Source organism: Oryctolagus cuniculus, chromosome 11 (assembly GCF_051225735.1).
Source record: "Oryctolagus cuniculus isolate XC-2025 breed Fujian yellow rabbit chromosome 11, ASM5122573v1, whole genome shotgun sequence".
Lineage (NCBI taxonomy): Eukaryota > Metazoa > Chordata > Mammalia > Lagomorpha > Leporidae > Oryctolagus > Oryctolagus cuniculus.
In genome coordinates this window covers 55137337-55149688 of record NC_142877.1, presented here as the reverse complement: position 1 = coordinate 55149688, position 12352 = coordinate 55137337, and the positions used below count along the sequence as shown (strand labels likewise).

The 12352-nt window shown below is 56.2% G+C and overlaps 2 protein-coding genes across 11 annotated transcripts in view; one reads left to right on the top strand and one right to left on the bottom strand.

Annotated features, from left to right (window-relative positions):
• The first annotated feature begins 1896 nt into the window (after positions 1-1896).
• TMDD1 (transmembrane and death domain 1) lies at positions 1897-2943 on the top strand. Its single transcript, XM_051845510.3, has one exon. The coding sequence runs from the start codon at positions 2015-2017 to the stop codon at positions 2894-2896; it is 882 nt and encodes a 293-aa protein (XP_051701470.1). The 5' UTR covers positions 1897-2014; the 3' UTR covers positions 2897-2943.
• Positions 2944-4008: 1065 nt separating this feature from the next.
• Positions 4009-12352, bottom strand: part of SCN8A (sodium voltage-gated channel alpha subunit 8) — a 168672-nt gene continuing 160328 nt past the window's right edge. For all 10 annotated transcript variants that reach the window (XM_089308381.1, XM_051845488.3, XM_051845487.3 and 7 more), the window contains one exon: positions 4009-10392. In XM_089308381.1, coding sequence (XP_089164507.1) covers positions 9245-10392 — 1148 coding nt within the window. In that variant the 3' untranslated portion in view covers positions 4009-9244. The remainder of the gene's footprint in view (positions 10393-12352) is intronic.

The following is a 12352-nucleotide window of genomic DNA, read 5'->3' as shown; positions in this document are numbered from 1 at the left end:
GCAGTGTTGGGGCAAAGAAGGCCGTGAGTGAGTGAACACACAGGAAAGGGGGTGGCAGAAGAGGAGGAGGAGGAATGAACCCGACCCTGCTGTAGCCCTTAGGCATCAGAGCATCCTTCCTGCAATGGAGGGAAGGCAGGCAGTGGGCAGCCACGTCCCAGCATTTCAGCTCACGTGTGATCCTTGGGCCACCATCCCACCATCCACCAGTGCCCAGCCTCCAGCCTCTGACGAGACTGAAAATTCATGAGGGACCTTTGCTGGGAAAGTTCTGTGTTCATGGTTTTAAAAGGCTTGGCCCCCAGCTCCCTGAGGTCCCCTGAGTGCTCTAACTAAACCTTTAGGAAGAGAATGGGGCGGGGTGTGTGTGTGTGTGTGTCTATCTGCTAGCTCAGTCCCCAGTGCCTGTAACAGCAGGAGCTGGGCTGGGCTGAAGCCAGGAGCCAGGAACTTAATCCAGGTCTCCCACATAGGTGACAGGGACTTGAGCCATCACCACTGCCTCCCAGACTCTGCATTAGCAGGAGGGCGGAGCCAGGGCCAAGAATGGAACCCACTCTGACTGTGAGGCACGGGTGTGTGAACTGCTAGGGTAGGAGCCTCCTTCTCGAAGCAAAATTCTTGAGAATGCATGAGCGCTCAAGGGGAGCAGTACACCCAGGTGCACAGGCTTGCGGGAGGCAAAGCCAGCAAAGCTGCCCCTCGCAGACAAATGTGGGTGTTCCTGGACGTGGGGGCATTCAGCCATCCCAGTCCTGGCGCTTGGAGGTCCAGCCTGCTTCCCACCCCTCTGGTTTATCTTGCGCTACCTGTGTGCAGGCATCACGGGTGGCACGTGCCACCATTTCTGGAGAGCCCCCAATCCAGATGGGAAAAGCTTGAGAGATCACTTAAGAATACAACCCAGGCTGGTGCTGTGGCATAGCGGGTAAAGCTGCCGCCTGCAGTGCCGGCATCCCATATGAGCACCGGTTTGAGTCCCGGCTGCTCCACTTCAGATCTAGCTCCCTGCTAATGTGACTGGGAAAGCAGTAGAAGATAGCCCAAGTGCTTGGGCCCCTGCACCCATGTGGGAGACCCAGAAGAAACTCCTGGCTCCTGATCATCCCAGCTCCGGCCATTGTGGCCATTTGGGGAGTGAACCAGTGTATGGAAGACCTCTCTCTCTCTCTCTGCCTCTCTGTAACTCTGCCTTTCAAATAAATAAATCTTTAAAAAAAATACACACACCCCCAGGGGGAAGTCATGTGGCCTACTGGTTAAGATGCTAGCTAGCTAGGACACCTACACCCTCCCCTGGAGTGCTTCTGTTCCATACCCAGCTTGGAGAGGCAGCAGCTGACGGCTCAAGCAGTCCGGCTCCTAGTGTGTGTGTGGGGGGGTGGGGGGGACTGGAGGCACTGCCTCCCGTACCCAGAGGACAGGTGGAAGGCAGGTGTGGGAGAATGGGACACGAGAGATGCAGGGTAGTGGAGAGCAGAGGATTCAGGCTTCTGTGGGTGGCAGATGGATTGGAAGAGACGTTGGGGACTTCCTCAGTTATTAGGCAGAGAGCGGGAGACGGCTCCCATCCGCGGGTTCATTCCCCAGATGCTCACAAAAGGACACCAAGAGCCAGAAACTCAATCTCCTCCCACACGGGTGCCACCAGCTACTTCCCAGGGTGCACAGTAGCAGGCAGCCCCGATAGGAAGTGGGGACTTGAACCCAGGCGCTCGGATGTGGGAAGCGGATGAACCAAGCAGGTGGCTTAAGTGCCGCCGCCTCAAGGGGACTTGCTCAGTTTCAAGTCTAGAAGCCTCTCACTCCGGTTCCTGCCTTTGGGGGAGACCCTCCTCGGGGCGCCCCTCCCCGTCCCTGGGTGTCCGGGATCTGCCCCTGTTCTGCAGCCCCAAGAGTTCCAGGCCCCTCCCTGCCACAATCCGAGGCGCGAGGCCCCTCCCCCACCGCGGACATTCGGAGCAAACCCCCCGCCCCCCGCCAGCGCACGCACAATCTGTCCCCGCCACCGGCTATGGCGGCGCCGGCTCTGGTTCTGACGCTCTGGGGCTGGACCTTGAGTCCTGCGGGGGCCCTGGACGCCATAGGCCCTCATGCGGCCATCCGTCTGGCCGAGCTGCTGACCCCCGAGGAGTGCGGCCACTTCCGGTCGCTGCTGCAGGCGCCAGAGCCGGACTTCGAGGCGGAGCTGGCCCGACTTTCTGAGGATCGGCTGGCGCGGCCCCGGCCTGTGAGGCCCATATCTGGGTCGCCGGGCCAGCTGTGGCGGCGGCGGCGGGAGGCCCAGGAGGACCCAGACGCGGTGTCGGACGGCTGCCGGGAGGCGCTGGCGGCCTGGCTGGCTGTCCAGGCCCCATCCCTGTCCTGGGACCGCGTGGCCCGCGCCCTGCGCCGCTGCGGCCGCCCGGATGTGGCTCGGGAGCTGGGCAAGAACCTCCACCAGCAGGCGACGCTGCAGTTGCGCAAGTTCGGGCAGCGCTACGTGGGGCCGCCGGGCCCCGCCGCGCCCCCGGCCGCCGGCCCCGCACCTGCCCCGGCGCCCGGCCCGGTCCGGCGCTCCCGGCGCTCCTCGGAGCCCAACTGGGACGAGCTGGAGCTGATCCTGGAGCGCCTGCCGCAGCCGCCATACGAGCGCAGCCCCGCGGGCTGGGTCGGGCCGCTGGCGCTCGGCCTCCTCACCGGCTTCGCGGGCGCGCTGGGCACCGCGGCGCTGCTGCTCCTGCTCACGCTGTGGGTGGCGGGCAGCGGCCCGGGTCCTCCCGACGCTTTCCGGCTCAGGCCCGCCGAGGGGCGCGGCTCGTGGGAAGCTGAGCCGCTGCTGAGGGCGCCCCGACGTAGGGCCGGGACACGCCCGGCTTGGGCTGCAGCGCTGCCAGAGGCGCCCGCTCCACTGTGAACTGGCAGCGCAATCCTCGCACGGATTATAAAAGTCACAAAACACTGCACGGAGGGAGCGGTCGGTTTGTCCATTCACTGGCAGTGGGAGGCGTAGCCCACGAGCCCCCAGCTCTGGTGCCTGCGTCCCAGGGCCGGGGACAGACCTCCCGCTGCGTGCCAGCCGTGGCTCCTCTTTCTTCTCTGCTACTTAGCGCTGCCGCTTCTTGAGCAGGAATTGTGTGCTTGGCCCTAGTGCTAAGGGGTCCCAGCCATCATTTCATGCACTCTTCAAAACCCCAGAAGCCCCATAGAGCATCTCCATTTCACACAAGGAGACCGCAAGGTGGTGGCACAGTTGGCTTTGGAAAAAAAGTCCTGTTATTTATTTGAAAAGCGAGCGAGCAAGAGGTATCTCCCCATTTGCTGGTTCACTCTCCAAATGCCAACAGCTGCGGGGCCAGACTGAAGCGGGGAGTCAGGAGCTCCATCCAGGTCTCCCTTGTGGGAGGCAGGGACCCCAGTACTTGAGCCATCACCTGCTGCCTCCCCGCATGTTCACGAAGAGGAAGCTGCAATTTTGGCAGCGGAGCGAGGATTGTGACCCAGGCGCTGGCCTATGGGATGCTTGCCTTCCCGAGGGGCGGTCTTTTAACTGTTTCAACGAACCCCTGCCCCATCGTCCGATTTTTTTGAACCCCAAGCCATCAGATTTGCAGTCCCGAGGGAGCACTGTGTGTTTGCAATAAGGGAGCCGGAGAAATGCCAACAGGGACCTGGGACTTGCAGCTCCGCTGGGGTCTACACGGAGGCCCTGCTGGAGTGTGCAGGGCCTAGGAGGGGTGCTCACTCCAGGGGCCTGCTGCCTTCCAGGTGTCCTCTCCACGCGGGCCAGGCCTCTTGGTATTCTAACTGAAGCCCCCAGCCTTTTCTGCCCACCTCCAAGCAGCGAGTGGCAGAGGGCAGGGCCAGCCCAAGTGCGCACGCGCGCACACACCCCCTCTGCTCCCAGCCCACGGGGGTGGGGGTGGGGGTTGGGGGGAACAGAGGAGCTCCACGTGGTCCTTCGGGGTGGGAGGGCCCAAGGGGCTCTCGGCGTGACAGCCAGGACAGAATGACAGGCCAGTCCAAGAGGAGAGTTGAAAACAAGATTGACGTAACCCTTTATTGCAAATTCTAAAGTAAAAAGATGTACAGTACAAAGTAAAATTGAAATTTCAGACTAGAAACTTCCAATCCACGGATACATTCTCATTTCTCAAGGATTTCTGCCATTTCCTCATGAACAGAACAGGGAACAAGTCGAGGGGGGGTGAGGGCGGGAGATACAGCGGAGGGCGGGGGTGGGGGGGAAGAATTCCGTGTCTAGAGTAAACGACAGAGCCCAGAAGCAAGTGAAAGGAAAGACGGTTCTCGACCTGCTGTCCTGGTGATGAGAAGCGGGGGTGGTTGGAGCAGTGCAGTTTTAAATGGCTCTCAGAATAGCAGCATATATGGTACCATTGCATCTTTCCAAAGACCAACAAGGCTTTGCCCTTCCCTAGTGCCTTGGCCTCTGTATCTCAAAAACGCTTTTACAAAACATGGACGTAAAGCCTCACAACACCCCTGTGAGGTAGGTCAGTATTATTGCCCCCATTTTACAGATGGGGCAACTGAGGCACGAAGAGGTTAAGTGACTTGCCCAAGGCCACACAGCGAGCCAGCGGCCAAAAGCCAGGGATAGAACACGGTTCCGTCCCTTTTCTGGAACCACTGGGCCACACTCCCCTTTACCTATGTGCATTCTTCACATACAAACACACACACACACTAGCACATGTGCACAGCTGCCCGCCCCACCCCCACGGAGCCTCTATGCACAGCACACAGCAAGGGGGGAGGGGCAGGGGCAGGGGTGCCTCAGGAGCATCTAACGGGGGAAATCTTGGCAGTCTGGGAGCGGGCATCCTAGGAAGCCCAGGGCCGACGCCGGTGCAGGCCTGGGGCCTCTGCCACCCCAGGCTTCCTCTTCACTCCTGATGTCCCCCTAGCTGACGGTTGCAGCTCATTCTTTTGGGGGGCAAGGGGGGAGGTACCTGAAAATGAACGAAGCTTTTTGCAAAACTTTGGGCAGCATCTGAGAACAGAAAAGAGGCATCGCGCCTGGAGATGCCTGGGACTGAAGTCACAAATGGCTGCTTGGCCTCCATAGCAGGCCTGGAGGCTGTGGGTGGGGTGGGGGGAGCCCAGGGAAGAGGAAGAGGAAGGGGAGGAGGGGGCCTGACCTACTGCCGTCTCTCTCAGCGTGGAGCAGGACTAGAGTGGGCACAAGATCCTCCTGAGAGAGTGTTTCTGGGCCAGGGGACACGGCCCGAAGAGAGAGAGAGGTCCCCACAGCAGGGGGAGGGAGAAGAGGACCCGGAGCCGGGACCCCGCCCCCCGTGCAAGTGTGAAGGGGTGGCCAGGAGGGGGCCAGGTCAGCGGGCGTGGAGGGGAGGCTGCCAGGCGTCTCCTAACATTCTGGTGAGAAGGCAAAAAAAGTAAGGCCAGTCCAGCTGGGTTGGCTGACATCTCTCGGCCGATGGTGGGGGAGGGGGCTTGGGTGGGCCTTGGAGCACCAGCCCAGTAGACAGGAGAAATGCATGCAATGGAGTGGGGGTGGGAAGTGCGCTCCCGGGGGCAGGGGCAGGACCTGGCTCTTCTCCCCGCCAAGCTCTGGCCTGGGCGTCTGCAAAGACGCCTCTGACTCCTGTTCCCCCAAGAGTGCTACGGTCCCAGTTCCCAGACCCCCTCCCAGGACCCAAGAATTGGGACAAACAACAAACACCACGACAGGCTTCCCTTGTACAGGAAAAAAGGCTCGTTTTTATTTCGCTTCCTTTTCGCTTCTATAGTGATGCGCTTCCGGCCACTGCTCATGCAAGGGAGGTGCTGGCTTCTAGGGGGTACGGTCTACACTGGTCGTGGCGAGGAGTTAGAGGGCCCTGGGTGCTGGCGCTCCAGGGGCTGCCCCGCCCCCTCGGGGGGAGTTTGCATTTGCCTCCCCTTGCAGGTGCCAGAGCCTCTCCCTGCTCTCAGCCTCTCAAAGCCCCAGGAGGCTGAGGGAGGAAGGGTCTCCACATATAAACCAGCGCCTGCGGGCAGCAGTCACGCATCTAGCTCTGCATCCAAGATGAACAGCATTGCACGCGTCTTTTTGCTTTTTTGTCCTTTTTTTTAAAAGGTGGATTGTGGGGGTATAAATACTGCACCAAGGACCTGGCTACAAAAAATAAATATTTATACTCTATTTATATATCTCTATATGTGTGTGCATGTGTGTGTGTGTGTGTGTGTGTGTGGTGACGCTGCGGCTGCTGCTGCTTCTGATTGGCTGCTGACCCACTCAGCGAGGACGTGTGACACTGTCCTCACTTTTGCTCTTGGTTCCGTGCCTGTTAACTGCGGGTGCAGACTGCTGGTGATGGTGTGTCGGTTACTACCAAGGAAGTGCTGAGTGGGATGGGTGGGTGAGTGAGCGAGTGAGCAGGTGGAGGGGCGGGGGGCGGGAGAAGTCAGAAAGAAAAGTAAAGCTTCAGAGATAGCGGAGGGGCAGGGGGCTTCTTTCCTAGGAAGCTGGCTGATGGCGGTCGGTGCGCAAGGCCCAAGTGTTGTGGTCAGGCTCCAGCAGCTTCGGGACACGGCTGGCGCGAGTGCTCGGCGTACCTAAGCAGGACCACAGAACCCTGTCGTCTATCTCAAAACCTAAGAACAATTTACTGAGTTTAGCCAGATCTTGCATAGAAGTGGTTACAATTTATTGCACATTGGAACAAATATATATATATGTATATATGTGTATATATATATACACATATATATATGTCATTTTGGAAAAGACCATTAGCGATAAAAAATTTTTTGTCTGTCTGTCTGGTTTGGGGATGTACATCGGCTGATAAGCATCTATGTTCTGAGAAGAAAGAAAAGTATAAAAAATAAAAATAAACATGACAATGGCATAAGCCAGAAGCCACTTCCTATTTAATAAGTTAGTCATTTTTGTATTTACAAAAAGGCATGCCAATAAAATAAAATGATATCTTACAGTATTTATAATCCTTTTTTTTTTAAAAAAAAGAATTACCATGTCAGCTTGTTTTGTGCTGTTTACAATAAGAGCCTGTACACGTGACTATACATTCGTCCTAGCAGTTAGCGGGGGCATGGAGAGAATGCCCTTCCCCGGTTGGTATTGGGTGTAGTACGAACATTCTAACAACACTGCAGAAGCAGGCTTAAGAGAGCCGGTCTGAAAGATGCGGAGCTCTGTGTCCTAACTTGGCCGTGGTTTGTTCTATGCAAAACTAGCCAGGTGGGCTGCGCGGTAGCTTCCAAGGTGCTTCCACTACAAGGCAGGTTGGTGCGTGGCCAAGATGGGGTGGGACTGTTTCCCCCTCTGTGGGATGATTCGGGAAGAATTTGTTTGCACTCAAGTCTCTGGGTAGACTCCCCCCCACCCCAGACACAGCCAACAGCAGCCTGCAGGGGCTTTGGGCTAAGTCACTGGATTCGGACCCCCCCACCCCCACTTCCACACAGCAGGAGATGGAATGCAAGCTGGGATACTCCCCCCCAGAAGCCACCCTCAGTGACAAATGGCAGGTCGCTAAGCAGGGAGGGAAATGCGTGAAAGAGAATGCCCCCGTTGGGGGGAAGAAGGAGCTGGAACATTCTAGAGACGTACGACTAGGTTGCTTTCTCAGGAACCCCAGTGCAGTGAGGAACCCAAGCAGGCTTGGTTCAGGAGCAGGACCTGAGCCACTAAGGAAAGAGCCCACAGCCACGCCCCCATGCCGCCGCCCTCGCCCACCTGGGCGGGTCAGGGCAGCCCTGCTTGGTGGAGAAGAGCAATGGAGGCAGAAGGCATCATGCAGGCGTGATCTTGTGACAACCCCTCTGCAGAAGCGAGAGGCCGGGTCACAGATTCCCCAGGGGCCCGTGAGCCGGGAGACAGCCCCGATGCAGGAAGACAGGATACCGAATGAAGCGAGCCCACCGTGACCCCACCCCCAACCCCAGCAGAAGGCCCCCAGAGATGACAAGCTATTCTGCATAGCGCTTTCATCTCTACCTCAAGTATGTGTCAGTTCTTCAATATGAAAGGTAAACAATCCTCGTGAATATTGCAAAATACAAATGAAATTTTTTTTTTCTTTTCAGCCCTAGGATTTGGTTTTACAGTGTTGTTAATGGTACAAGCCATTCGGGATCTGAGTCTCCCCACGTACTGGCCGCAAAGCAGTACTGATTAGTTCATCTTGCAAAAAAAAAAAAAAATGTGCAACAGTGGCTGCATGTCTGAGAGAAGTCTGTTAACCACGGACACGCAACGGATCCATCTGCTTGTTGGACTGGGTTTGTTTTTGTTGGTGGCGGCGGCGGTCAATTGATTGGTTAGGTCTTTCCCACCCAGCAACTGTGTATGAAAGACTTCTAAGAACTCAGAAAAAAATTGCAGCCGGGATGGAACTCTTACCGTTTTCTCCCAGATACAGTGAACGGTGCAGGGCTGGGTCCCGTCCAGAGGCTGACCCAATGCAGGGGATAGGAGAGTAGTGTCCTGTGGCGTATGGATCTCATGCATGAGTTCTGATCACGGCATGCCATCATGCAAATCATTTCTACGCATTGAACGAGCACGATGTTTGGAATCGGCCTGAGCAAGTCCTCCTCAGCCTGGAAAAAACCGGATTATTTCCCCCTACCCATCTCCAAACCACGGAAAGCCCATGTGGAGAAGATGCGCGTTATGTCAAAGAAACTGACAATTAAATGACATGGGCTAAATGTGAGTGAGTGACTGTGTGTGTGTGTGTGTGAGTGTGTGTAGTGTATGTGTGTGTGTGGTTTCTTTTTGCCGCTTTAGCTTAACTAATGTGAGAATGCAAATATAGTTTGCATGGACAAACAAACTTTGAAAGCGATGCTTTCTGCTTCCGAGAATCGACAGAATGGAAAAAAGTAAAATCAAATCAAATCCAATCCATTTTTTTTTTTTTTTGGCTGCGGCGGAGACAACGCTGGCCCCAGCAGCCTCTCCTCGGTGTTTGTATCCTGTTGGTTTTGTCCTAAGTTGCATTGACTGATGTGGAACATGCAGTAACCACCTGCCCAAGCAGTAGAAAAAAATCTGTGAGTCCAGGGAGCGGGGTCCTGTGCCCTCGGCAGGTCACTGCTCAAGATGCAACCGTGTGACATGGAAAGCAGCGTACGCTTCGCATAGGTCTTCGGGTTCGTGTCCCCACAGCTGTTCTGAATGGATAAGATGCAGGAAGTTTGTAAACAATCATCAACCATTGGCCCGCGCGAGTCTGAGCTCCAAGCGGCGGCCGGGTTCCGCTCGCCTCTAGCACTTGGACTCTCGGACCTGCTTCTGTCTCTTGGCCCTCTCCCTCCGCCCCTCCTCTGCCCGCTGCTGCTTCTCCTTCTCAGGCTTGGTCACACTGTCGTAGGACGGGAGGGAGGCCGTGGAAGGGGTGCTCTCCTTCTTCTCCCTGTGCGTGCCTCCGTTCCCCAGCTTATTGGAAGCTGTCTTTTTGCAGACGAAGCCCCGCCTCGCCAGGTGTCCCCGGTAGGCGCGCTGCAGGACCACGGCGGACACCTCCTCCTGTTTGCGCCTCAGCGTGGTCGTGATGGGCTCGTAAGACACTTTGGAAGGATTGGACGCCACAAAGCGCTCCTCCATCTGCTGCCGCAAGATGTCCAGCTCCCCGCTGTCTCCCAGGACCCGCTTGGTGAAGGCAAAAAGGATGTCTAGGCAGTGGATGCGGTCCCCGCTCACCATGGGCAGGTCCATGGCGATGAGCTCAATGGTGTTAGGCTTGGGCACGCGCAGCGGGTGCTCCAGCGCATCCGCGAAGTCAGCCAGCTTACAGTACTCGATGAACTGCGTGGCGTCGGGGTCGAACTTCTCCCAGATCTCGTAGAAGGTCTCGAAGTCGTCCTCACTCAGGGGGTCCGCGCTCTCCTCCGTGGCCACGCTGAAGTTCTCCAGGATGATGGCGATGTACATGTTGACCACGATGAGGAAGGAGATGATGATGTAGCTCACGAAGAAGAAGATGCCCACCGAGGGGTTCCCGCAGTCACCCTTGAAACCGCTGCCCGGGTGCTCCTTCTCCAAGCTGCAGTCCGGGGGACGGTTGAGGATGGGCAGCAGCAGCCCGTCCCAGCCAGCCGAGGTGGTGATCTGGAACAGGCAGATCATGCTGTTGCCGAACGTCTCAAAGTTGAACATGTCGTCGATGCCGGCCTCGTGCTTCACGTAGGCGAAGTTGGACATCCCGAAGATGGAGAAGATGAACATGACCAGGAAGAGCAGCAGGCCGATGTTGAACAGGGCAGGCAGGGACATCATTAAGGCAAAGAGCAGGGTGCGGATCCCCTTGGCGCCTTTGATCAGACGCAGGATGCGCCCAATTCGGGCCAATCGGATGACTCGGAAGAGGGTCGGAGAGACAAAGTACTTTTCGATTATATCAGCCAGGAACATGCCTGAGGACGAGGGACAGAAGACGTTGTGTTACTGACATTGGAGCTGCCCTATCTCCTTCCTTGTTTTTCACCTGGCGCCTGGAGTCCAAAGGGCTTTGTAATAAGAGCAAGTGCCTGGCTCCACAATCTGCACTCGCCTAATAGGACCATAGCATGTTCTCACGTCAAAGGAGACAGAAAGCCTCAAACAGAGGCCTCTGTGCCCAGCATGCAGCCCGGACAGAGGGAGCATCTTTCTTCCCAGATCTGCTTCTGCCCCTTCCATTCCCCAGGGCATCCACACCCCAGAGCACACCATCTGTCTAGTTTCACAGGATGAAACCCACCAGCTACCGAGAGCATCTCATCACACTGGGGAAATCCCACTGCATCTGTTTTTAAAGATTTGTTTGAAAGGTTGAGTGACATAGAGAGGCAGAGAGTGAGATCTTGTATCTACTGGGCCACTCCCCAAATGCCCACAATAGTCCAGCCTGGGCCAGGCTGATGCCAGGAGCCAGGAACTCCATCCTGGCCTCCCAGATGGGTGGCAGGGGCTGCCTTCCCAGGCACATCAGCAGGAAATTGAGTCAGAAGCAGAGCTACCAAAATTCAAACTGGCACTTTGATGTGGGATGCCAGCAGGTGTTGCAAGTGGTGGTGTAACCTGCTGCACCACTGACGTCAGCCCGATTCTACGTGGCTTATCCTTTTAGATCTATATGAATTTCTTTCTGAGATTTATCACGTTTATGAGATGGATCTTGTGTGAAAATAGGTGTCGGGGCGGGCGTCTGGCACGGCGGTTCAAGTCGCCATCGGGGATGCCCACAGCCCATACCAGAGTGCCATCTCAAGTCCCGGTTCCTCTGCTTCTGCCCCAGACCTTGGGCCCCTGCCTCTTATGCAGGAGACCCACATTGAATTTTGGGCTCCTAGCTTTGGCCTGGCCCAGCCCAGCTGTGGTTGTTGTGGGCATTTGGGGAGTGAAATCAGTAGATGGAATCTCTCTCTCCGTCTGTCTCTCTACCTTTCAAATAAAATGAAAAAAAAAAAAAAAATAGGTTTAGGAGCCAGCACTGTGGCGTAGCAGGTAAAGTCAAGTCACTGCCTGCAGTGCCGGCATCCCATATGGGTGCCTGTTTGAGTCCCAGCTGCTCTACTTCCGATCCAGCTCTCTGCTATGGCCTGGGAGAGCAGTAGAAAATGGCCCAAGTTCTTGGGCCCCTGTACTTGCATGGGAGACCTGGAAGAAGCTCCCAGCTCCTGGCTTTGGATCGGCACAGCTCTGGCCAATTGAGGAGTGAACCAGCAGATGGAAGACCTCTCTCTCTCTCTCTCTTTCTCTCTCTCTCTCTCTCTCTCTCTGCCTCTCCTCTCTCTGCGTAACTCTGACTTTCAAATAAATAAATAAATCTTAAAAAATAGGTTGAGATGATTCATTTTAACAATTCAGTGGTATTCCCTTTCACTTATCTGTCTTCCTGTGCCAGAACAGCAAGTCTTCCTGATGTGTGCACACACGGCTTTCCGGAGTATTATGGGCTGTTCTCCATAATGCTCTTGAATCTCCACATTCATAAATGATGGGCACAAGGTCCCTGCTCCCCACATGGCCCACTGCCCTCTCACTCTGCTGTCCCAACTGTTCCATTAATGCCACCAATTTTCGACTCTTCGTACTTTTTTTTTTTAATCGTCCATCTCCCCAACTGGAAAGCTAACGGGCCCCTCTCAGAGCGTCTCGATTTTGTGCTGCAAGCCGTAAATGAGAGACCACTCTCAGCGGGCCACGGGGCCATGGCAGGAGCAGGACATAGAAGCAGAGTGTGGAAATGCAGGCAGGTTGTCTATAAGACCGCAGAGCGAGCAGCGAGTCCCAGGTGCCACAGCAGGGGCAGAGAGGAGAGGGTGGGGCATGGGGAGGCAGTGCCACACTTTCCCCACTCAGGGTCTCTTCCTGTCCAGGCCCTGAGCAGCG